The sequence below is a fragment of the Somniosus microcephalus genome, chromosome 1 (assembly GCF_052327205.1).
Source record: "Somniosus microcephalus isolate GS21.2 chromosome 1, FLI_Smic_1.0, whole genome shotgun sequence".
NCBI lineage: Eukaryota > Metazoa > Chordata > Chondrichthyes > Squaliformes > Somniosidae > Somniosus > Somniosus microcephalus.
Window position 1 is genome coordinate 109,351,373 of NC_140987.1, and position 25,788 is coordinate 109,377,160.

Below are 25,788 nucleotides of genomic sequence, written 5' to 3' on the forward strand. Positions count from 1 at the left end.
AAAGACAGGGAGGGATTCCGAACTACAGTCCAGCCACAGTGAGTTGACTTCTGCGGACAATACTTGAATATGAACTTGCAGCAAGTTCGTACCTTGAGTTCAGGTTTACCATAGTATATATTTCCATAAATGTTCACTCCCTCAGAACTACAGTTCTAAGTTTATTTTTTTGGATGTCCTAGTAACTCCACCTTTCTGTTTATCAGAATTGCAAAGTATCCTACTTGCTTCTATCTATTTGCTTTCATTGTGGAACCATAGTAGTTTGCAGTGTGGAAAGACGCCATTGTGTTTGTGCTGGCTCTTTGCTAGAGCAATCCAAAACTAATCCTACTGCCCTGCTTTCTCCTTAGAGCCTTGTATTTTCCATTACTTAAAATATTTATTCTATTTTCTGTTAAAAGATGAAATAGCTTCTGCTTCAACCATTCACTGTGGCAATTCCAGGCTCCAACAGCCATCTGTAAAGAAATTTCTCCTAACCTCGCTCCTCACTCTTAGTGATAATCTTAAATTAATGCCCCCTATTTAGTCTTTTGTTATTCATCCCATCAAAACTCTTCACACTTTTAAAAATCTATATTAAATCTTGTTATCACACATTATTATCTGGATTAAAGTGTAGCAAGGTCTTCCTCATTCTTCAAATGATATGGATTCTCCACGTACTATCATCCCACCCATCCGTCTCAACAACTGTATAATTTTATTTGAGTGGTAGTTTGTGCCAGTTTAGTTCAGGTCAAATCGAAGTGGTTCAGTGATGCAGGTACTGCAGTTTTATGCAATGCGGGAGTAGACCATGCGCAGCACTGTCTATCCATAAATCATGCCCATATTTCTCGTGTTAATGCTTGACACATGGTTTCTCAGAACCTATTAATTTAGGCTATACTATTATGGTTGTTGGAGAATCCAACAATTTGAACAATGAAGGCCCTATGAGGTGGTTAATTTTTAAACATTAAGGAAAACTTAGTATGTACCATATTTAATGAAAACATGTATCTGAAGCAATGTGTATTTCTGCTCTTTTTCTACAGCTGCCTCTACAAAAATGGGACTTGTTGAAACCAAGTTGGCAATCATTCCAGGTGCAGGTATGGACTCATACAGTAGACCTTATTTACTGGATTATATTCTAAATCAATACATTTGACCAATAAAGTAAATGTGTTTGATTCTTTAGTTGCTGTAATGCTTGTTCTGCCAGGTGGAATTTAACACCATGCTTGCCAACTGTCCAAATGTCATACAGAAAATCATTGCGTTCAGGTTCAATGTCTACTTATCTGCTTTCTTGAATGAAAGTTAGCACTACTCGCAGCTCTGCCGCCGAGTGCCGATGGCAGGTCCTTCTTGCTGCTGTTGGTCCAGCAGATTAATTTTAATGTTTCTCAGTATTTGTGAGGTTAGGAATTATCGACCACAGCATGCAGCGGTGTTTAAATCACTGGAGCAGAAGCAACAAATAGGAGCAGGGACTAGCACTTAGAACGCAAGAGGAAGCCAGCATGACCTGAGGAGCAGGAGGGAATAACTCTATTAACTGAATGAGGAGGGTGGATTGAAATGGTGAAGTGGGAGAAGTGTGCCACATGATCTGAGGCGGAACGAGTAGCACCATCATTAAAAAGGGGGCATGGAAGAAGAATGCCAGCTTGAACTGGAGCTAGGGGATAGGGAGAGAGCACCAGTTTGAACTGATGTAAACAGGAGAAGAGTGCCAGCATGAACTGAGTAGGTAGGGGGGAGGAAGGAAGAGTGCCAGTAAGAAATTGGGAGGGGCAAGCAATAAGTGCCAGTTTGGCCTGTGTGGTGAGGAGGGAGAAGTGTGCTGCCATGTCAACCTTATAAACAATTTTAAACTAATTTGGCAAGTGGCTTTATGGATAATACATGGTCCATGTGATCATCTAGACTAGTTTTGATCACCGAGGGGTCGGAGAGGAATTTTCCAGTGTTTTTTTCCCTTATTGGCCCTGGGTTTTTCTATGGCCATCAATTTTGTATGTTTGTATTTAGCAACAGAGGGTATCAATACCTAACCACAGAAGCCTACAATTATTCTGCAAGAAATGAGGGAACATCCCAGCAATTTTATGACAATTTTCCAATATACAAATAATAAAATTTTAAGCATACAGACAGTTTAAGGTATTACAAGCTCATACTGGCTTTGTTGGCTGTATCATAGAATGGTTACAGCACAGAAGGAGGCCTTTCCCCGTAGCCCTGCAAATTTTTTTCCTTCAGGTACTTATCCAATTCCCCTTTGAAAGCCACGATTGAATCTGCCTCCACCACCCTTTCAGGCAGTGCATTCCAGATCCTAACCACTCTCTACGTAAAAAAGTTTTTCCTCCTGTCGCCTTTGGTTCTTCTGCCAATCATCATAATCTGTGTCCACTGGTTCTCGACCCTTCCGCCAATGGAAACAGTTTCTCTCTATCTACTCTGTCTAGACCCCTCATGATTTTGAACACCTCTATCAAATCGCCTCTCAACCAAATCTCTGTTAACTCATCAAAAAACTCAATCAAGTAAAGATAAATGCTGACTTGAAGTTTTAAGCCACTGGGTCTTTCCAAGCAGCAGCAGGAGATATCTGCCAAATCTCCCAGCTTACAATGCATAGTTGCATCATGTAGATCACACATGTTTTGTTTGCCTTAGCCACTCAATTCATATATTTCACACTGCTCCCGCCATTTTGGTGGATCAGACAGTCAGCATCTTGAAGTAAAAGTTTAAGGCCTAGAAATTCAGTAGTGCCCCGTTTGGGGCGCCAGCCTCGCCAGGGTGCCAAAAGTAGTGCCCCGGACGTAGTCGCGGCCGCCCGCCAGAAATTCACTTTGCGCGCCCCAGAGGGAAGCGCGGCGCTACTGGAGGCGCCCCGTATCCCACTTGGGGCGCTGCAGCTGAAAATCGCTGCGCAACGTGCCGCAGCGCCATACGCTGCGGCACGGCGCGCTGCGGTACTGCAGGCCTTCCTCCCCTTCTTAAAGGGGAGGGGCCTTGTGCAGCGCGATCGAGGATTGCGAGTGCCGGTAAAAGAGCCCGGCACCGAGGAGAAGTGCCGGGCTCTTGGAACGCAGTCGGCACTCCGCGGGGGGGGTGCTCAGGAGGCCGGGGACGGCAGCGCGGAGAGGTGCCGGCAGGCGGCCGGCAAAAAAAATGGCCGCCCCGCACCTCCTTTAATTAGAGCCGCAGGTAGGCCCCCTGAACTTCGCAAATAGCGTCCGGCGTTAAAGCAGGGGGCACAACTAAATATCGCGATTGGGGCGGTAGCGGGGCGCTGCGCACACCGATGACATCATCGGTAGCGGCGCAGTGCTAACGGCTAGCGCCGCCATTAGCGTCCCGCTAAATTTAGCGGGAGACGTGGCCAGTGGCTTCCGACCCACTTAGCGGGTGGCACAGCTCACTGAATTTCTAGGCCTAAATGCCTTGACTGACAGGAATCTTGCAGTACAGCCTGACCAAGTTGTCAATTTATTGTTGCTTGTTACATAATTTTGCCCCTTAAAAAGAGCCTTGCCATGGAGTAGGTAGGAGAAAATAGGCAGCAGCAACCAGAGACAGAAGACAACCCAACCAGGAGACAGAAGATGTGCCTGCACAAGCAAATGGCTGCTCAGCAAGAGTCATGAGGAAAGGTCTAATAAAGAACATTAAGTTAAGTGCCTGCTACATCCAATGCACAAAAGTAATCTACACATGTGCTCAATACCCTTGCCAAGTAAAACATTGCCTCCACTAGGCCCAGTCATACATCAAAATCCCAGAATTCAACATTATTTCTCCTCAGGAACCTTAATCTGTCCCATAACAAAGGAACCCTCAGAATACATTCCTGTATCAGTCACTCTAACTTTGGCACAGGTATGTTCAGTGTGTTTTGCCCTGGTGCTACCTCCCATTAATATGTGGCATATATCTTCCACTTCCTAACTGTGTGTTCCTTCTAAGTGTTTCTCCAATTGGAGGAGGAAGTGAAGTTGGTGCTTGCTGGGTGTCAGTGTATGCCTTTTACAGATGAAGGTGTCCCAGTACCTCCTTTTAGATGGCCCTGCAACTACAAGTGCCATTGATATTGATGTGGTGGCTTCCTGGGCCTGTTGGCTCAAAAATACATCTGCAGTTATATACATGGGGCGATTGGGTGATATGGATGTGATTTTGCCCTAAGAGACATCTCTGTCATCCATGCCAGCTTCTGCTGTTCCTCTGGTGCTGGGCACCCCCTTAATATGACCAAAGATATGTGTGGGAGGAGATTGCTTGCTCAAAATGAGGTTGTTGAAGACTTGCATTATCTGGTTGCCCAACATGTTGAATGCAGAGAAGATGGACTGCTGTAGATTAGAGTCCGAGGTTTCTAGAGCTCCAGTTGTAGTGTTTTTTAAGGAAGCTATGGTTGAACTTGGAACATTAGCCAAAAAGATCTCTATTATCGAGGGCCATGCAATGGCCATGCTCTTCAAAGTGATTTGCACTTGGTCAGATGGTCATACAGCAGTACCCAGCTGTGGGTTATGGACTCCTCTATAGTTACTCTCGAGCTTCTTGGAAACACTCTCAAATGACTGCGTGAAATACTTAATGGTGAGATACCAAACTCTTTTATAGGCACTGAGAGCCCCAAATTCCTGTGCTTAGCAGCTAAGGGAGGCTTTGAGCTGACTTTCCAAGTAGCAAGCTTCACTTCATGCACTGTGCTTCACTAAGTGTTCCCTGCAATCACTAATTGACTAAAAGTTGGTCCATCTTTTTCATTGTGCTCTCATTCACATAACAGCAAACCGCTGAGCTACTATTTACATACATTTTAATAAATGTTAACACTGAGACATGTGATTAAATTCGTAAAGCCTCTTAATCCTATTAGATACAACACATTACCCCTGATGAATACCAATGAAAGTAATGATTTTTAAAAATAAATATCATTATTTAGAGACTATCTCGATAACCATTTGGGAAAATTACGAAGCAATTTTCAAGAGTAACATATTTACTTTTATTTGGGGAGATGGGGCCAGAAGTTTGTTTGCTTTCTGTAATAATTTTGCATAACTGTAAGCTGGATCTGACAAGAAGACAGCTTCCTTTTTCTTATGTGTGAGCCTATACAATATACATATACTCAATTTATCTTGCTTTGCCTCAATCAGCAAGGCTCTGCCAGGAAGGCTATTTGCCGCTACGTGTAAGTCGGGCACCAAGTAAAAAGGTGCTGCGAGTTTCAAAATCAGGCTATCTTTTTGCAGGAGTAGTATTTTCGCTTTCTTTTATAGTTTAATTAAAAACTAAACTGGTGCATTGAAGAGGAAGCTAGATAAGTACATGAGGGAGAAAGGAATAGAAGGATATGTTGATAGGGTGGGAGGAGGCTCTTGTGGAGCATAAGCACCGGCATAGACCAGATGGGCCAAATGGTCTGTTTCTGTGCTGTACATTCTATATAATTCTATGTAATGTTTGACGATATCGTTAATGGCCCCCTTTGAACAGACACCACTCCCCTCTGCTTCAAATCCGTGATCCCCTCCTCAGAAAGCCCACCATTGATCCTTCCATCCTCCACCGGGTAACTAACCTCTTTTCTAAGATTCTCATATGCTTCATTGCTACTCAGCTCACTGCTCAACCATCCTAAAATTCCCTATTTATATCTCTTCAGTCCACCTTGTGCCCTGTCTACAGCACCATTATCATCATCATCATCATCAAAGTCACCAGTGACATTCTCTGCAACTGCACAGCCGCTGAAATCCTTACGCATGCGTTTGTTACCTTCAGATTTGACTTCTTCAGTGCACTCCACATCAGCTTCCTCAGCTCCACAACAAACTCCAACTTGTCCAAAACTCCACCACATAACCAATCCTGCACTAAGTCCTGCTCACCCATAACTCCATGTCCTTGCTGACCCCAATGCATTAAATTCAAAATTCTCATCCTTGATTACAAATCCCTCCTTGGCCTCAGTGCGTCATGCTGTTGCAGCCTTCTCCATTCCTACATCCCAGCCAGTGTCTTTTGGTCCTCCAACTCTGGTTTCCTGTACATCCTCCTTCCTTTTGTTGCACCATAGGTGACACACCCTTGTGCTTTCTTGGCCATTCTCAACTCTCTGCCTAAACATCTCCTTGTTGCTATTTCTTTCTCGTCCTTGAAAAGCTTACTTGGGATAGATGGCAGTGAACGTGGAACTGTAGGAGTACCTGAGAAGGATATGGAAGAGCCACTATAGAACTATAAAATTTAAAGTATAGAAGAAGGCCATTCAGCCCATCATGTATGTGCTGGTTCTTTTCTAGATCCAATCCAAAACCAATTCCACTGCCCTGTTCTCTCCCGATAGCACTGTATCTTCACGTGCTTCAAAAATATTTATCTACTATTGGAGATACATATAGAAAAGGAAACTGTATTTAAAAAGTTCATGGGGCTAAAAGTAGAAAAATCATCAAACACATATGGTATGCATCATAGCATATTAAAGGAGTTTGGAGAGGAGGCATAAATCATAATTTGCAAAATCTTTGGAAACAGGAATTGAGCCAAAGGACTGGGGTTGGCATATCTTACATGGCTGTTCAACAAAGGGATAAGCCAGAAAGTTAGAGGCCAGTTAGTCTTAAATTAATGGTCAGAAAATGATGGGCAGCGCTTGCCTGAATTGCCAATATACTGGCAGCATGGATTCATAATATTATCCTTCTATAATATGGGTTGAAATTAGTGAACTCTTAGAAAAGCATGGACTAATCGGGAACAGTCAGTATAGATTTGTGGACAGGTTATGCTTGACTAATTTTATTGAATTTCTTCTGAGAAATCGCAGATTATGCAGATAAAAAGAATGTAGTGGATTACATATATAGCTTTTCAGACAATGTTTGATAAAGTGCCACATAAGAGAGTTATTACAAAAATTAAGACTGGTAGGGGGAGAAACTTAGCTCATTTTTTAGGCGCTATGCGACCATCTAATGCTCGAAAATAGGGTCCAAGATGCGCACGCACCATTCCGATGGGAAGTGCGCTGGGCGCCATCTTGGTAAAGGGGTTTGCGTGTGCACACCTAAGGACTGCCAGCAGCATGCAGAGCAGACAGATTATGACGTCAATCAGTGTGCGACACTGATTTGATGCTGGCGCTGCCATTTTGAAACTCCACACTCCAGCCTACCCCCGGTCTTTAACCTTGCACATCTGAACATGACGTTAAACAGCATGAAGGACCCCACAGCAGCGGTATTTAAAGGGCTCATGAGCTACTTACAGGTTAGTTGCTGGATTATTTTTTCTGGCTGCTGGTGCAATTGTGTGCGTTTCTGGAGCTTTCGTATACTAGTTTGATAGTGTACAGGGAGTGGTCTGGCTGGTGCTGAAGTACTTTTTTTCGATTTAAAAGTTTGTGCTGAAACATGTTGCTTCCAGACATGGGTAGGTTGGTTGGGCTTCCTGTGGGAATTGAGCATAACTGGAAGAATGAAGAGAGGCCACGCAGAGCAGGACAAGCTGCTAGAAGAGGGAGGAGGCCATATCAGCCGAGAGTCTTTAGGGAGACCAATGCTTGAGATGTCATTGCTTCACAAAAGAGGTCGTAACTAAAAACTGCCAACTGCTGCAGCCACAACTGCAACCTCAAAGTAGGGCAAGGATAGCATTGCCTGTGGCTGTCAAAGTGACTGCGGCTCTGCACTTTTATGCGTCTAGCTCCTTCCAAGCTGCTGCTGGAGCAAAAAGCAAAATCTTGCCCTCCAGCAAGCTGACACCTGTGCTATCCTTTCGGCCACCCTGGCTCCTGCACATTTATGCCTTGTGTCTCACCATGTGCCAATCCCTCCTCTCTCCCAGTCTCTAAAATAATGTGCAGTGTCAGAGTCTGAATTGGTGGCTGAAAGTGTAAGATTGAGTGACGGTGTCTCTTCATCTTCACTGTCTTCTTTCTCTTCCTCCACAGACTGGGAAGGTCCCAGTTCTTGGGTATTTGAAATGAAAAAGGCACAAGGGTTGAGTTGTGGTGAGGGGAGAGGAGAAAACAAGTTTGTGCGTGCTTACATCACCTGCAGCTTGTGAGTCAGAAGAGATTACGGGATGAGGGAGAATTGGGATGAGAGAAGGAGGATTAGGTATGCAGATACTCTCATCATCGATCCCTTCAGCCCCGTCAGTGGTCACAGCATCAGTGATGTCCCTTCCCATGATGGCCAGCACTGTCTTCTCCACAGGGGTTAAAACATGTGGTGTGCTTTTCCGCCTCCAGTTCTTTCATGCTGCATGCTGTTAGGCGCCACCTTCTCCTGCAAGAAAGAGGTAAGTGTGTCAGTGACTACTGTGCAATATGTTTGAGTGGTGTGGCTGTCATGGTTGAATAGCTGCCAGTGTGTGCGAGCCGTTAGTTGTAGGTGCGAGGCTTGCAACAGTGCTAAGTGTGTGAGGGTGAGGTAAAGCAAAGGATTGAGTACTGATTGATAGAGATTGTTGGTGGGTGATGAGGGTGTTGAACAGTGGATGAGGCTAGTGATGTAGTTAGTAGCATAGGCCATTTGAAGATGAACTCATTCACCTTGACAACTCACCAGACTGATACCTGGGATGGCAGGAATGACGTATGAGGAGAGATTGGGTCGATTGGGCTTATATTCGCTGGAGTTTAGAAGAATGAGAAGGGATCTCATTGAAACTTACAAAATTCTAACAGAACTAGACATACTAGATGCAGGAAGGATGTTCCCGATGGCGGGGAGTCCAGAACCAGGGGTCACAGTCTAAAGATCAGAGGTAAGCCATTTAGGACAGAGATGAGGAGGAATTTCTTCACCCAGAGAGTGGTGAACCTGTGGAATTCTCTACCACAGAAAGCAGTTGAGGCCAATTCATTAAATATATTCAAGAAGGAGTAGATATATTTCTTAAGGCTAAAGGGATCAAGGGATATGGGGAGAAATCAGGGACAGGGTACTGAATTTGGATGATCAGCCATGATCTCATTAAATGGCGGAGCAGGCTCGAGGGGCCGAATGGCCTACTCCTGCTCCTATCTTCTATGTAACTCATGTCAGATTGTTAAACTTCTTCCTGACTGCATCCATGTTCTTGGAGCAACACTCCTGGCATTGACCTCCACCGCTATTTGTTCCCACTGCCTCCTGAGCATATGTCTGGATGGCCTCCTGCCCCCCTGCAGATACAGGATGTCTCTCCTCCTTTCCACCAAGACCTCCATTGTCTGAAAACCATGGTGCTCGTTCTCTCGCATGTTCAGCCATTGCTCAAAGTATCACAGCCGAGATTAACTTTTGAAAAAACTCCCACCACTTCTTTAAGAGGTGCAGGCTGCCTTTAAGTAGCACTAGTCACTCATGATATTGGGCCTCATGTTGTTGCAAGCAGCCAACAAACAGCACGGGGTGCGCTGACTGCATGCAACAATCGTTTAAAAGAGCAGACAACACCAATTTAACATGCTGTCTGCGATGCAATGAACAGGCGTAGGTTAATTGTGTACCACGATCCCCACGCATCGTTTTCGGGGGTTAGACAATTTCTCCCCCGTAGTGTTAAAAGGAATGTTGCTGAATGGATAGAAAGATGGCTGGGGATAGAATGCAAAGAGTAGGGGAAAATTCATGTTTTACTTTGGGGTGGACTATGGATTATGATGTGCTCAAGAATTTTTGATGGAACTTTTTTGTTTTCCATTTGTATAAATGATTGGATATTGGCACAGGGGGTATAATATTAAAGCTTGTTGATCATACCAAATTAAGGGTAATGGCAAATTGTGAGGAAGATTGCACAGACAAGTTAGCAGAGTGGGCAGATGGGTGACAGATCAAATTTAGTGTGAAGAAATGTGAATGTACATTGTGGGCAAAAGAACAGTGACAGGAAATATATTCTAAATGGCAAGGTTCTTAACAGCGTGGAGGAATAAAGAATTCTAGAGGTGCAAACACATGCATTTTTAAACGTTGGAATGAAAGTAGAAAAGGCCATGTAAAGGCAAGTAAGATCATAGAAACATTGAAGATAGGAGCAGGAGTAGGCCATTCGGCCCCTCGAGCCTGCTCCGCCATTTAATGAGATCATGGCTGATCATCCAAATTCAGTACCCTGTCCCTGCCTTCTCCCCATATCCCTTGATCCCTTTAGCCTTAAGAAATATATCTAACTCCTTCTTGAATATATTTAATGAATTGGCCTCTACTGCCTTCTTTGGTAGAGAATTCCACAGGTTCACCACTCTCTGGGTGAAGAAATTCCTCCTCATCTCTGTCCTAAATGGCTTACCCCTTATCCTTAGACTGTGACCCCTGGTTCTGGACTCCCCGACCATCGGGAACATCCTTCCTGCATCTAGTCTGTCTAGTCCTGTTAGAATTTTGTAAGTTTCAATGAGATCCCCTCTCATTCTTCTAAACTCCACGAGTACAAGCCCAATCGACCCAATCTCTCCTCATACGTCATTTCTGCCATTCCAGGTATCAGCCTGGTGAATCTTCGCTGCACTCCTTCCATGGCAAGAACATCCTTCCTCAGATAAGGCAACCAAAACTGCACACAATACGCAAGATGTGGTCTCACCAAGGCCCTGTACAACTGCAGCAAGACATCCTTGTTCCTGTACTCAAACCCTCTCGCTACGAAGGCCAACATACCATTTGCCTTCTTAACCGCCTGCTGCACTTGCATGCTTACCTTCAGCGACTGGTGCACAAGGACACCCAGGTCTCGTTGCACTTCCCCTTCTCCCAATCTATTGCCATTCAGATAATAAACTGCTTTCCTGTTTTTGACACCAAAGTGGATAACCTCGTATTTATCCACGTTATATTGCATCTGCCATGCTTCTGCCCAATCACCCAACCTGTCCAAATCATACTGCAGTTTCTCGGCATCCTCCTCACAGCACACACGCCCACCCAGCTTTGTGTCGTCCGCAAACTTGGAGATATTACATCTAGTTCCTTCGTCCAGATCGTTAATATATATTGTGAATAGCTGGGGTCCAAGGACCAATCCCTGCGGTACCCCACTAGTCACTGCCTGCCACTTGGAAAAAGAGACATTTATTCCAACTCTTTCTTTTCTGTCTGCCAACCAGTTCTTTATCCAAGTCAATACCTTGTCCCCAATCCCATGTGCCTTAACTTTACATGCTAATTGATGTAAGAAAAAGGAGGCTTACCATCAAGTAACTTTAAAGTAAGCTTTAAATAACTTATAAACACACTATATACAAGAGAGGTCTTTACCATGCCTCTGGTAGAAGCCTCTTACAATACTGAACAGACCAGTATTTATACCAGTCCAACAGGAAGTGACACATGACAGGAAGTGAGGTATGTACATAGTTCACAGTTCACAGGAAGTGATGACATAACTTCCCGGAAGTTATTATTTTTATCACATTCTTCCCTCCTGCAGGTTTAGGAGGCTGTGGTCTACCTTTTGGTCCGCAGCCGCCGAACAAGGAAGAGTCGCACCCGTTTGGATTCCCGTCGTAGAGGGTCGCTGGTCCGCTTACATGCGGTTGGCCATTGGCCAGAGTCCGTGTGGCCTGGATTGCCCTGTGAAGGGTCGGGGAGATCATGGCTTCGAGTACGAGCCCCAATAGGTTCAAAGTCAGACTGCCTCTGTTCAGAGGGAGGTGCAGAGCTGGTCTGTGGCAGACCAGTACTTTCATGCGTGGTACTGGGAGGGTCGCAACCTTGAGCACGGGGTTCTACCGGCACCAAGCTAGTTGGTGTCCGATCAGGATCCTGGAGAGGGGTACCCGATAGGTCCCAAGAGTTTCCTGGTGAAATGCCATCACCCGATGTCCCACTAGGTCCTGGTGGGCAGGGAGCCAGATCCCGTAATGATACGGTAGATTCTCGGCCGTCGGAATATCGTATGTTTGCATAGGTGGGGTTGGCATCGGTTAGTTCGACCTCGTCTACAAGAGGGTCATTTTTAGACGTCCGAACGTATCTTCGGAGTAATACAGGTCCAGGAGTAGTTAGCCATGACGGGAGTGATGTCCCATGAGATGAGCGACGCTGGAATCCAAAGAACCGCTCATGAGGTGTAGTATTTGTGGCTGTAGAAAGCAGGGACCGTATAGAGTGCAATGCATCCGGAAGCACTGTTTCCCATTGCTGGTCTGGTAGGCCCCGAGATCTTAAAGCGAGACGTACGGAATTCCAGATGATACCGTTATACCTCTCTACCTGCCCATTTCCGATGGGATGGTATGGTGTTGTTTTGCTTGTAGCAATTCCCCGTTCTGAGAGGTAGTCCTTGAGTTCCCTCGACATAAAGGATGGACCCCGATCTGAGTGAATATAAGTCGGCATGCCACAGAGAGAAAATACCTGCTCAAGGCAGCAGATTACGGTGGACGCCAGCATATTGGAGCAGGGGAAGGCAAACGGAAAACGTGAATATTCGTCGATCATGGCGAGCAAATATGTGTTCCGAGTTGAAGAGGGCACTGGGCCCTTAAAATCGATGCTAAGTCGTTGCATCGGTTGGGTTGCATGTATGAGTATACCATCTGAGGGGCGGAAGAACTGAGGTTTTAATTCCGCACAAAGCCGGCATTCTGAGCATATTTTCTTTACATCTCCAGTGGAAAAAGGGAGATTCCGTGATCGTACGAAATGTAGCATGCGCGTAACGCCAGGATGGCACAAACCATTGTGGACATCCATGAGGGTGGAGGATGACATAGTGGAGCAGAATGCCCGTGTGAGGGTGTCCGGGGCCACATTCTCCTTGCCAGGCCGATAGAGAATGGTATAACCAAAAGAGGCCAGTTCCATCCTCCAAAGTTGTATTTTATTATTCTTAATTTTGGTTCGTTTTCGATTATCGAGCATGAAGGCGACTGATCGTTGGTCCGTGATCAATGTAAAGTGCTGGCGAGCTAGAAAATGGTTCCACTTCCGTACTGCCTCTATGATGGCTGTGGCTTCTTTCTCAACCGGAGGATAATGTACCTCGGCACCTTGTAAGGTCCTGGACATAAATGCTACAGGACGACCTTCCTGATTCAGAGTAGCCGAGATCGCTACCTCCGAGGCATCACATTCAACCACGAAAGGGAGATTCTCATCAATGGAGTGAAGAGCCGCTTTCTCCAACTGTTTTTTGAGAAGGTTAAAGGCTGCAACAGCCGCTGTTCCCAGTGGAAATGATCTAGCATGCAGCAAGGGTTGGATTTTGTCCGAAAAATGAGGAATCCATTTAGCGTAGTATGCAAACAGACCGAGAGCCCGACGTAAAGAAGCCGGATTCTTAGGTGACGGGAGCTCTTGGAGCGGGCGAAGTCTTTCTGGGTCTGGCTTAATGATACCATTGCCTACGCAGTAGCCAAGGATGTTGATGGTCGGTTGCGACTCAACAGATTTGGATTCATTCAGGGTCAAATTACGGCGATGGAGGGCATCCCGAAATTTTTGGAGGTTGGAGTCGTGTTCCTGTTGATCGTGACCTGCAATGGTAATGTTATCAAGATAGGGAAAAGTGTCCCTTAGGTTTTCCTGCTTAACCAGGCCATCCATTGCCCGTTGAAAGACAGCCACTCCATTAGTAACCCCGAATGGGAGGCAACGAAATTGGTACAGCCGTCCATTAGCCTCAAAGGCTGTGTACTGCTTATCTGAGACCTTCAAGGGTAACTGATGATAGGCACTTTTTAAATCGTAAGTTGAGAACACTTTGTATTCGGCCAGTTTATTAACCATATCATCAATGCGTGGCAATGGGTAGGCGTCCAAGTCGGTATATTGATTGATGGTTTGCGAATAATCGATGCATAGTCGCTGTTTGTGAGGTTTTAGAGGGTTCTTGACAATGACGACTTGAGCCCGCCAGGGCGACGAACATGGTTCAATGATATCCTCTGCTAGAAGTCGAGAGATTTCAGCCGCAATAAAAGATTTGTCTTCCTGATTAAAGCGCCGCGATTTCGTTATTATCGGTTGGCATTGAGGCGGAATACTGGCAAATAATGAGGGTTCATCAAGTGAAGCTGCTGATAATGCACAAAATGGTAATTTAGACGGTATATTAGAAATAGTAAGTCCGGGTTTGGATCCACCAAACTCAATGGTGAGTTTCTTATGCTGTTTTTGGAAGTCCAGTCCTAAGAGGAGATCACTACATAAGTCCTTGAGCACCGAAAGTCGGGTGGAGGGATACATACGACCATGAAGTGTCATATCAACAACACAAAAGCCGGAGATTCTGGTATTAAGTGATGACTGGGCCATCGCAATTGCCTGGTCCGATGGGAAGACATGTAGTTTCAATTTCGCAACAATCTGTTCCTTAATGAAACTATCAGTACTTCCTGAGTCAATTAAGGCATCTAAGGTATGCCCTTTAATTGAAATTTTTGTGGCAGCATGAGACAGGTTCTGTGGGCAAGCAGCTGTAATTGGTGTCGTTGCACAGAGAGTGGCTAAAACTCTCGGTGTGCTTCTTCGGGAGAGAGCTCGAGAGGAAGCTTGATAGGTCCTAGCTGGAGCATCTTGATAGGCCCTAATTGGGGCAGTTCGGTAGGCCTTAGCTGGATTGGCCCTCGTAGAGGCCCTTGATAGGCAAACTTTAGCAAAGTGTCCTTTTTTCCCGCAATAACTGCAGATTGCATTGCGAGCAGGGCAGGTTTTCCTAGGGTGAAAAGCATCTCCACAAAAGAAGCATTCCTTCCTAGATTGCCAAGAGGCAGCTAAAGTGGGGTCGTCCTCCTCTTCTTCATCAGAATTATCAGAATTAGATTCCCCCATGATAGGGTTCACCTGAGACCGCTTGAATTGTCTGGTTGCAGCTACAGCAGCAAATCGAGATCTGGGCAGCTGATAGAGGTCTGCATTTCTCTTTGCCAAATCCAGTGAACAAGCTAGGTCAAAAGCTTTTTGTAGCTCAAGTGTTTTACTTTCTAGTAGACGCTGGCGTATAAATGGAGAGGCAATCCCGCAGATGAAAGCATCACGAATCATTTCTTGGCGGTACAGCTCAGCTGAGGCTGCCTGAAAGTTACAATCTACGCTGAGCCTGCGAAGTTCTTGCAGGAATTCGTCAATTGATTCCCCTGGCCCTTGTCGGGCTGTGGCCAGTAGATGTCTAGCATAGACCTCATTTGGGGTCTTGGCATACAGTTTCTTAAGTGCCCGAATCACCTCATCGTAATTATCCCATTCATCAACATATTCGAATACTTTTGGGGTCACATAATTGATAAGTATCTTCAATCTAGCAGGAGCATCCACTTCACATTCATCCAGAAAATTCTCAAAAGTACGGTACCAATGCTTCCATACCCTGCCAGCTGCTGGTGCATTCCGGTCCAAGTCCAGACGAATAGGTCTAAGGATTTTCTCCATGATGGGTGGTTCCCTGGATCCTTAATTCCGAGTTTGTCCGAAGGTCTAGTATTCGTGAGTGTAAATATTAAGTTACTTAAATTGATGTAAGAAAAAGGAGGCTTACCATCAAGTAACTTTAAAGTAAGCTTTAAGTAACTTATAAACACACTATATACAAGAGAGGTCTTTACCATGCCTCTGGTAGAAGCCTCTTACAATACTGAACAGACCAGTATTTATACCAGTCCAACAGGAAGTGACACATGACAGGAAGTGAGGTATGTACACAGTTCATAGTTCATAGTTCACAGTTCACAGGAAGTGATGACATAACTTCCCGGAAGTTATTATTTTTATCACACTAATCTCTTATGCGGGACCTTATCGAAAGCCTTTTGAAAGTCCAAATACACCACATCCACTGGTTCTCCCTTATCTATTTTACCAGTTACATCCTCAAAAAATTTCAGTAGATTAGTCGAGCACGATTTACCTTTTGTAAATCCATGTTGACTTTGTCTGATCCTGTCACTGTTTTCCAAGTGCTCTGCTATTACATCTTTTATAATGGACTCTAGCATTTTCCCCTCTACCGATGTCAGGCTTACTGGGATGTAATTCCCCATTTTCTCTCTACCACCTTTTTTGAACAGTGGGGTAACATTAGCTACCCGCCAATCCATGGGTACTGTTCCAGAGTCTATTGAATTTTGGAAGATGACCAGCAATGCATCTACTATTTCTAGGGCCACTTCCTTAAGTACCCTAGGATGTAGATTATCAGGCCCTGGGGATTTATTGGCCTTCAATCTCGTCAATTTCCCTAACACCATTTCCCTACAAATACTGATTTCTATCAGTTCCTCCCTTTCATTAGACCCTATGTTCCCCAACATCACTGTGAGGTTATTTGTGTCCTCCTTTGTGAAGACAGAACCAAAAAATGTATTTAATTGGTCTGCCATTTCTTTGTTCCCCATTATAAATTCCCCTGATTCTGACTGCAAGGGACCTACGCTTGACTTCACCAATCTTTTTCTCTTCACATATCTATAAAAGCTTTTACAGTCAGTTTTTATGTTCCCTGCAAGCTTACTCCTAGGTTTTATACATAAACATTGAATATAAAAGCAAGGGAGGAATGGAAAAGATGCAGCAGGATTTCAACAAAATGCTACCAGGAATAAGAGGTTATATATAGTTATGATGAAGGAAGGCTTGAAAAGTTGGGGCTTTTTCCAGTGAAATCGGACCACGATGAGCCCCAACACTAGCAGCACCAACAACACCTGCACCAATCTTCTCCTCAACTACCTGATGCTGCACAGGACAGAGGCATCAGCGCAGGGCTGCACCGTGCCAGAGGCGATAATCCTAACACAGGGTATACAGGCAGAGGATGAGCTTCCTCAACATGACGGAGCAGTATTGCCAAAGGAGGCTCAGGCTATCACACCAGGTCGTCACAGACATTTGCAGATTGCTGGAGCACGACCTGCAGCCCAGAGGAGCGGTTGGACACACCTTACCAGTGGCTGTTAAAGTCACCAGCCCCTCAACTTCTTCGCCTTAGGCGCCCTCTAGTGATCTGCAGCAGCCATTTGCGGCAGCTCGCAGTCGGCCACTCACAGATGCATCACACAGGTCACCGATGCCCTCTTTGACAAGTCAGCCGATTATATTAACGTTGCCACTGATGAGCCAGAGGTACTGAGTGGGCGCTGGCCTTTGCTGTTCTGGCTGGCTTCCCACGGGTGCAGGGCATCATTGACTGCGCACATGTGGCCATCAGGGCACCCCATCATCACCAAGGAGTCTTTGTCAACCACCATGGCTTCCAGTCCCTCAATGTGCAGCTGTCATGACTGTCTTCTCCTGCGCCAGTCCACCCTCCCTCAGCTCTTCACTCCTCCAAACAGACTTTCCGGCTGGCTACTTGGAGACCAGGGCTATCCACTGAAGACGTGACTCGTGCCACCCTTGAGGAGGCCAAGTATTGAGGCCGAGGAGAGATATAATGAACACCACACTTCCACCAGACGTGTCATAGAGCAGACAATAGGCATGCTGAAAATGCGCTTCAGATGCCTTGACAGATCTGGAGGAGCCCTTCAATACACAACAGCCAGGGTTTCCAGACTCGTCGTGGTCTGCTGTGCCCCGCACAACATAGTGCAGCAGAGCAGATTAGCGCTGCATGAGGAACAAGGTTCTGAGCACACAGCCTCTAGAGGAGGAGGAGCATCAGCTAGAAGACGAGGAAGAGGAGGAGCAGGAGGAACCTGTGGTCCAGATCCCACCAGCACATTGCTGCCCGGGAAGGCCTCATCGTGGCCAGATTTACTTAACTTTTTATGCATTATACCTGTGGTAAACCACGTTCACTATCGTATCACTGTTAGTAGTTAGCACTGTTCACCACTGTTCGTTATAACTGTATCACTGACCACTATTGTATCACGGTACGAGGTCGCCTCTTGCCACACTGCTATACCTGGGATGACCACTGCCGACTCCGCCTTGGCTCCACCCACCAGGCCAGGTATAAAGGTGAGCGACTGGCTGGTATTCCTCCTGCTTGGATCGGATCACCCACGAGAGTGGGCTCTGTTATTTAGTCAATAAAAACCTTTAGTCACCTTCGTAACTCTTCGCCTTTTATTGGAGGAATTGATAGGTATATCAATTTTATTGACTAAATTTAATGATGTCCGACAACGAGTCACAACCGGCGGAGGAGCCACCAGCGCAGCTCCCAGGAGCACAGCCACACCAGCCAGCTTGGCTGCGAGCCCTCAGACCGCCGTACCTCGACCTGAACCCACGAGCAGCAAACTCAGCCGCAGACTTTAAACACTGGTTGGTCTGCTTCGAATCATACCTGAGAGAATCCAGCGTCCCTCAGGCATCCAAACTAAGTGTCCTGCAGGCACAACTGAGCCCGAGAGTATACACTCTCATCGAGGACATGACTACCTACGAGACCGCCATCAACCTGCTGAAACAGAAGTACCGGACCCCGGTAAACTACATGTACGCTAGGCACCTCCTAAGATCACGGCCGCAACAGCCAGGAGAATCAGTAGCCGAATTCTCACAGGCGCTATATGCACTCGCCAGGAACTGTGACTTTAAATCGGTGTCGGCAGCCGAAAATACTGAAGATAATATCCGCGACGCATTCCTGAAAGGCCTACGGTCCGAGTACTCACGGCAAAGACTGCTGGATGCTAAAGACCTCAGCATGGAAAAAGCTGAAGCCCTCACTATCTCCCTGGAAGTGGCCCACCAAGATCAGGAAGCATTCACCAGGTACTGCTCGCGACCCTGGGACTCGGGCCCGACCCCTACCACAGCACCCTTCCCAGCGCCGCCCCCGGGACCTACCTCTGCGTCGGCGTCCCGGACCCGACCGGCCCCGCCACCCCCGGCACCGGCCCCGACATCGGGCATCCGCGATCGGGCCGCCGGCTGTTTTTTTTGTGGCCAGGAGAAGCACCCGAGGTCGCGCTGCCCAGCCAAGAACTCCATATGCAAAACCTGCCTGAAGAAAGGCCACTTCTCCAAGGCCTGCAGGAGCGGATCCTCAGAGGCCAGCAGTGCCGCATGCGAACTATGGGGGCGGCCATCTTCGTTTAGGGCAACTGAGGCCAGCATCCCCACACATGAGTCATGGGGGTGGCCATCTTTGTTTAGGGCAACTGAGGCCAGCATCCCCACACATGAGTCATGGGGGCGGCCATCTTTGATTAAGGCAACCGACCCCAATAGTGCCTCATGGGGCCCTACCTCGTGGGAGACGCCATTTTACTCACCACGCCCGACCGCCTCGCCCGCAGATGACAACGACTCGCTCAGCTACACACTAGCTTCCGTCACCCTGGACCAAGCCCGCCCGCACCATCTGTCCAAGTCAATGATGGACATCAAAGTGAACGGCCACGCCACGACCTGCCTGTTCGACAGCGGAAGCACGGAGAGCTTCATCCACCCAGACACGGTGAGCCACTACTCCCTCTCTGTCCTACCAACGCGCAGCCGAATCTCGATGGCATCGAGGTCCCACGCCACGGACATCAGCGGCTACTGTGTCGTGACCCTGTCGGTTAAGGGCACGGAGTATAAAAACTTTAAACTCCTCGTCCTCCCCCATCTCTGCGCTGCCGTCCTACTAGGGCTGGACTTCCAATCCCACCTCCAAAGCGTAACCCTAGCATACGGTGGACCCCTCCCCCCACTCACAGTCAACAACCAGCAAACGTTAAACCGCCCACCGCGTGACACCTGCAGCCTCTCCACCCTCAAAGTCCCGCCACCCTCTCTGTTTGCTAACCTTACCCCTGACTGCAAACCCGTCGCTACCAAGAGCAGGCGGTATAGCGCCGGGGACAGAGCCTTCATTAGCTCTGAGGTGCGGCGCCTCCTGAAAGAGGGCATTATCGAGGGGAGCAGCAGCCCCTGGCGTGCCCAGGTCGTAGTCGTAAAGACCGGCGATAAAAACCGCCTGGTCATCGACTACAGCCAGACCATAAACAGATATACCCAGCTGGACGCATACCCCCTCCCCCGCATATCTGACATGGTCAATCAGATTGCACAATATAAAGTATTCTCGACCATCGACCTGAAGTCGGCCTACCACCAACTCCCTATCCACCCTGAGGACCGCCAGTATACCGCCTTCGAGGCGAATGGGCGCCTATACCACTTCCTTAGGGTCCCCTTCGGTGTCACTAATGGGGTCTCGGTCTTCCAAAGGGAGATGGACCAGATGGTTGACCAGAACGAACTGCAGGCTGCATTCCCCTACCTAGATAACGTCACTATCTGCGGCCGCGACCGGCAGGAACATGACGCGAATCTGGAGAAATTCCTCCGTACGGCCCAACGGCTGAACCTCACCTACAATAAGGAGAAATGCGTGTTTAACACCACGCGCCTTGCCATCCTCGGCTGCGTAGTGGAGAACGGAATCATTGGCCCCGACCCAGAAAGAATGCGCCCCCTCATGGAGCTACCCCTCCCCCACTGCCCTAAAGCACTTAGGAGAACCCTGGGGCTTTTCGCCTACTATGCCCAATGGGTACCCAATTACGCGGACAAAGCCAGACCCCTCCTGAAAGCCACTTCCTTCCCCCTCACGGAGGAGGCGTGCGCGGCCTTCTCCCTCATTAAGGGAGACATAGCCAAGGCCACGATGCACGCAGTGGACGAGTCCATCCCCTTTCAGGTGGAGAGCGACGCATCCGACTTCGCCTTAGCCGCCACCCTAAACCAGGAGGGGAGGCCAGTGGCCGCCTTCTCAAGGACCCTACAGGGCCCCGAGATCCGACATTCGTCGGTCGAGAAAGAGGCCCAGGCGATCGTGGAGGCAGTACAGCGCTGGAGGCACTACCTGGCAGGCAAACGATTTACCCTCCTCACCGACCAGCGTTCGGTGGCTTTCATGTTTAATAACAAGCTGAAGGGCAAAATCAAGAATGACAAGATTTTGAGATGGAGAATCGAGCTCTCCACCTACGATTATGAGATCTTGTACCGGCCAGGCAAACTGAACGAATCCCCTGATGCCCTTTCACGAATGACATGCGCCAGCGCGCATATCGATAGGCTTCAGACCCTCCACGACCAGCTCTGCCACCCCGGAGTCACCAGACTCTACCATTTCATTAAGGCCCGCAACCTGACCTACTCCATCGAGGAGGTCAGGACCATGACCAGGAACTGCCAGACCTGTGCGGAGTGCAAACCGCACTTCTTTAGGCCGGACCGAGCAAGCCTGATCAAGGCCACCCGCCCCTTCGAGCGCCTGAGCATCGACTTTAAGGGGCCCCTCCCGTCCTCTGACCGTAATGTGTACTTCCTCAACATCGTTGATGAGTACTCCCGTTTCCCCTTTGCCTTCCCCTGCCCCGACATGACCAGTAGCACGGTCATTAAGTGCCTGAATGCCCTCTTCGCCTTGTTCGGGTTCCCGAACTATATACACAGCGACCGGGGCTCCTCCTTCATGAGCGAGGAACTCCGGCAATTCCTCCTAGAGAGAGGTATTGCAGCAAGCAGGACCACCAGCTACAACCGCAGAGGTAACGGTCAGGTGGAAAGAGAGAACGCGACGGTATGGAAGGCCGTCCTCTTAGCCTTAAAGTCTAAGGGCCTCCCAACCTCCCGCTGGCAAGAAGTCCTCCCGACAGCGCTGCACTCCATCCGGTCATTACTTTGCACGGCCACTAACCCCACCCCCCATGAACGAATGTTCGTTTTCCCCAGGAAGTCGACTACGGGAACCACTCTACCAACCTGGCTGACCGCCCCGGGGCCGGTCTGGCTGCGGAAACACGTGAGGACCCATAAAACGGACCCCCTGGTCGAGAGGGTGAACCTCCTGCACGCCAACCCCCAGTACGCCTACGTGGCGTACCCAGACGGGCGGGAGGACACTGTCTCCCTACGAGACCTCGCACCCTCAGCCGATCCGGAAACACTGCCACCACCCCCCCCCAACCTCAGTCCAGGTAGACGGCATGCCGGAACCCCACGAGCCCTCGCCGACCACGCAAACACCAGCATCAACACCGGATAAGGCACCAGCACCGGATAAGGCAACACCACCGCTGCGGCGATCGGAGAGGCTTACGAAGCCTCCGGACAGACTGACCTACCAGAATTGGTAGTACACTTCACCCCGCCGGACTTAATTCTAAACAAGGGGTGAATGTGGTAAACCACGTTCACTATCGTATCACTGTTAGTAGTTAGCACTGTTCACCACTGTTCGTTATAACTGTATCACTGACCACTATTGTATCACGGTACGAGGTCGCCTCTTGCCACACTGCTATACCTGGGATGACCACTGCCGACTCCGCCTTGGCTCCACCCACCAGGCCAGGTATAAAGGTGAGCGACTGGCTGGTATTCCTCCTGCTTGGATCGGATCACCCACGAGAGTGGGCTCTGTTATTTAGTCAATAAAAACCTTTAGTCACCTTCATAACTCTTCGCCTTTTATTGGAGGAATTGATAGGTATATCAATACCCATATGGCTGCCACATGCTGCGCCAGGTTCGCACCATCCCACAGCAAAGTCATCCCTACAATGACCAAGCCATTCCTTTCACACTGACCACCATTGCTGGAGGTAACATTATGTCTCATCATTCACTCCAACTCACTAAGCCATTTCCAAAGTTCCACACAAATTTGTCCATGACCAGAAAGTGGTGAAAATAAATATTTTTATCTGTGACATCACAGCAATGGAAACTTTGCAGAAACATTTATTAAAACACCCAAGTGGCTACTCGTGTTTCATTTTTCTCTTATGCGTGCTTCTATGAGGCGCTATCCCTGTTGCTTCAGCAGAGGTAGAGGCAGCCTTCTGCGACTGCATAGACACTTGGTGGCTGACCTCTGGGTTCCACAGAAATCACAGAAACCCCACAATGCAGATAGAGGCCATTTCGGCCCATCGAGCCTGCACCGACACATATCCCACCCGATCCCCGTAACCTCTACATATCCCACCCTACCCCCGTAACCCCACGTATTTAATCCCCCTAACACTAAGGGTCAATTTATCATAGCCAATCAATCTAACCCGCACATCTTTGGACTGTGGGAGGAAACCGGAGCAAACCCACGCAAACACGGGGAGAATGTGCAAACTCCACACAGACAGTCACCCAAGGCCGGATTCGAACCCGGGTCCCTGGCGCTGTGAGGCAACAGTGCTAACCACTATGCCACCGTGCTGCCCAGGTTCTGGAGCCTGTGATTGCCCCGCCAAAGTCTACTCCTCCTGCGACTATGTAGGGGCAGACTCGGCCATCGCGATCCGAGGAGCCATCTGGGGCTCTGACTGAGGGGGTGGGAGCTGCAATGGGGGAGACGTGTGAGCGCTTTGAGAGGAACCCCCCACTTCCATGTCCCCTCTCACCATCACCCCTCATGGGCCACCCGCACTTCCCTGCTAGCAAGGAGCTGGAGAGCACCTTGCTGCACAGCAGTGGGGCCATGAGGACCCACATCTGCGTTGGCATCCCTCCTAGAGAGGACGTCTATGAGCGTCTGCCACTTATTATCCATAGATAGCCATCTATTCTCCATAGAGACAATGTGCTCCTGTGAGTGGCGCATTAGCTGCTCCATGCCATCCTATCAATGGGAGAGCTTACAATCGCCATCACCTGCAACACGGTGGTGCTCATGTTGGAGATGGACTCCTCCATTCTCTGAACATTTGCAGACATCACAGTCGTAAAACCTGTCAAAGCCTCCTGCACTTCTTCCTGCATCTCCAGGATCACCCTCTTTCTGGATGGCCCCCGAGGCTTAGCATCTACATGCAGTAGAGCTGGGAGTGTCCTGCAGCCTCTGACGAGGAGTCTCCACTGCTGTCCCTGTCTCCACCATCTGCTCTTGCTCACTTGAGACACCAGGTGACAACACTACTCTATCTCGTGTGGCACCCACCGAGGTGTGCGTATCTGCACTGGTGCAGGGTGCGCTTGTGTCTGGTGACGGTGCGCCCTCAGAGGCTGGAGACTCCTCTGAGGAGTTGTCTCCCTCTTTCTCCTGGACGGTCGGCGGGGGTGGGGGGTTGGCGGGAAGGGTGGGAGGGGTGCTCTTGATGGCCTGTGGGAGAGTAAAGAGATGAGTTAGATATGTCATATCAAGAATGGGCTACAGATAGCATTATGCACATGATGAACATTCACTGGCTGCTGTCATCAGTTCCCATATGAGTGACTGCTGTATGCCATGTGGCTGTGAGATGTAATTCTGTTACCAGGTTGCTAAGATGTCCCCCTCTCTCTGTCTCCCCACCTCCAGCTGCTCTGCGACTCCTGACACTTCCAAGGCAACCTCCTCTGCTGCTGTTAAGGTGGCCAATGTTGGAGGGCCACCTCCGGTGTTCTCCCTCTTATTGTGGACGCTCTTTTCCTGCAAGGAGGGAAAGAAGAGAAGGTTGAGTGAGCGTGATGGAATGAGTGTAAGGAATGGATGGGTTACACCTTTAGAGGGTGACTATGATGGAGTGGGGTTGCAGTGACAAGTGGCCGCCTTGTGTGTTGTTAGTTGGCATTAGGATGAGGGTGAGTGTGAGGGTTAGTTAGTCAGATGGGGATGTGATAATGTAGATAGAGAGAGAGGGATGGGTGGATGTGCAAGGTATGTTGGTGTAAGTAAGGATGTGATGAGAGGCACAGCAGGATGAAGTTGAGTGTGGCTTTGCACTCACCATTCCTGATCTAATGAGATCATTGAAATGTTTGCGGCACTGCACCCAGGTCCTCCAGGCTCCTTTGGTCTGCTGAGGAGGTCGCTTCCACCCAGCGGTGCTCTCACTCCCTCCACAAGCATATGGAGGGAGTCATCCGAGAACCTGGAGGCAGCCCTCTGTCTCTGTGCAGTCATATTTGCAACACTCCAATGGTGCAGTGCAGTGCCTGCACAATCCTAGATGAACCTTCAAATGCAATGTAGCCATGGCTCCTTTAAATATCCTGGCTGAAAACATGTCATCGATGACGTTATCAGACCTGCACCATTTAATAGGGCTGGGTAACGCGCAGGGCTGCCTTAATAGGCGCCATTAATGGAAAGTCAAATGAAGAAATGGGGTCGCAAACTTCCACGGTGACCGCCCACACCTGACCCGCCCAGGTACAGAAAATTCCGGCTTAGGGCATTGTCAAATGTTTAGGGATAATTCTGAAGGCATCGGGTCTAGTGAATAACCTGTTGGTTTGCAGTGTACAGAACGCTACAGAGGTCCGCAAATTGTTAACTAACTCATCGTGGAGCACCCATTCATCGACATTTACAATGTTACAAATGCATCGGTTTAAGTTTATGTATCTATCAATTTTCACCATATTTACTTCTGAAAATACAAGCCTTTAATAGTAACTGCATAAAATTTATCCGAAATTAAGTACAGATTTTTAGAACAGTGATGCCCTTTGGAGTTTCTTCCACTGGATGAGAATATATCAAGCAAATAAAATAAATCCAGTAAATAAAACTCTGATTTCATCTAATTAAATTTTGGCTATTACAGTGTACATTATGTCCTCTTATAAGCCACCCCACCCCCTTCCCCAAGAAATACTGTTTTATTTCGGTAAGCAAAAAAAGTAGGTCAACAGATGTTCTTTTTGTTTGAGCACTTGGTAAAATGATAGTTGACTGAAGTGGCGAAGCTTTTCACAAAGTGTAATTCTGGTCAGTTTATTTTTAGTTTTTCCCATCCCCGTGAGGAATTCCATAGCAATTTAGTTGGTTGTAGAATTAAAAAATATATACTTTTGTTTAGTAAAAGTGTTTCAAAAATACATATTTTAAGTGGGTTACAGATACAGAAATTGCAGAACTAACTCTGTGGAGTGTTAAGCCCCCAACTTGTGC

The 25,788-nt window shown here is 47.9% G+C and overlaps 1 protein-coding gene across 2 annotated transcripts in view; it reads left to right on the plus strand.

Moving 5' to 3' along the window:
* LOC147124286 (methylglutaconyl-CoA hydratase, mitochondrial-like) overlaps positions 1-25,788 on the plus strand; it is a 610,977-nt gene that overhangs the window by 274,612 nt on the left and 310,577 nt on the right. Inside the window, exon 6 of one of the 2 annotated variants that reach the window (XM_085984606.1) lies at positions 1,044-1,174. The exons of the other annotated variant lie outside the window; for it this stretch is intronic. Coding sequence (XP_085840732.1) covers positions 1,044-1,159 — 116 coding nt within the window. The 3' untranslated portion in view covers positions 1,160-1,174. Of the gene's footprint in view, positions 1-1,043; positions 1,175-25,788 lie in introns of those variants that run through there. 2 annotated transcript variants of the gene reach the window in all.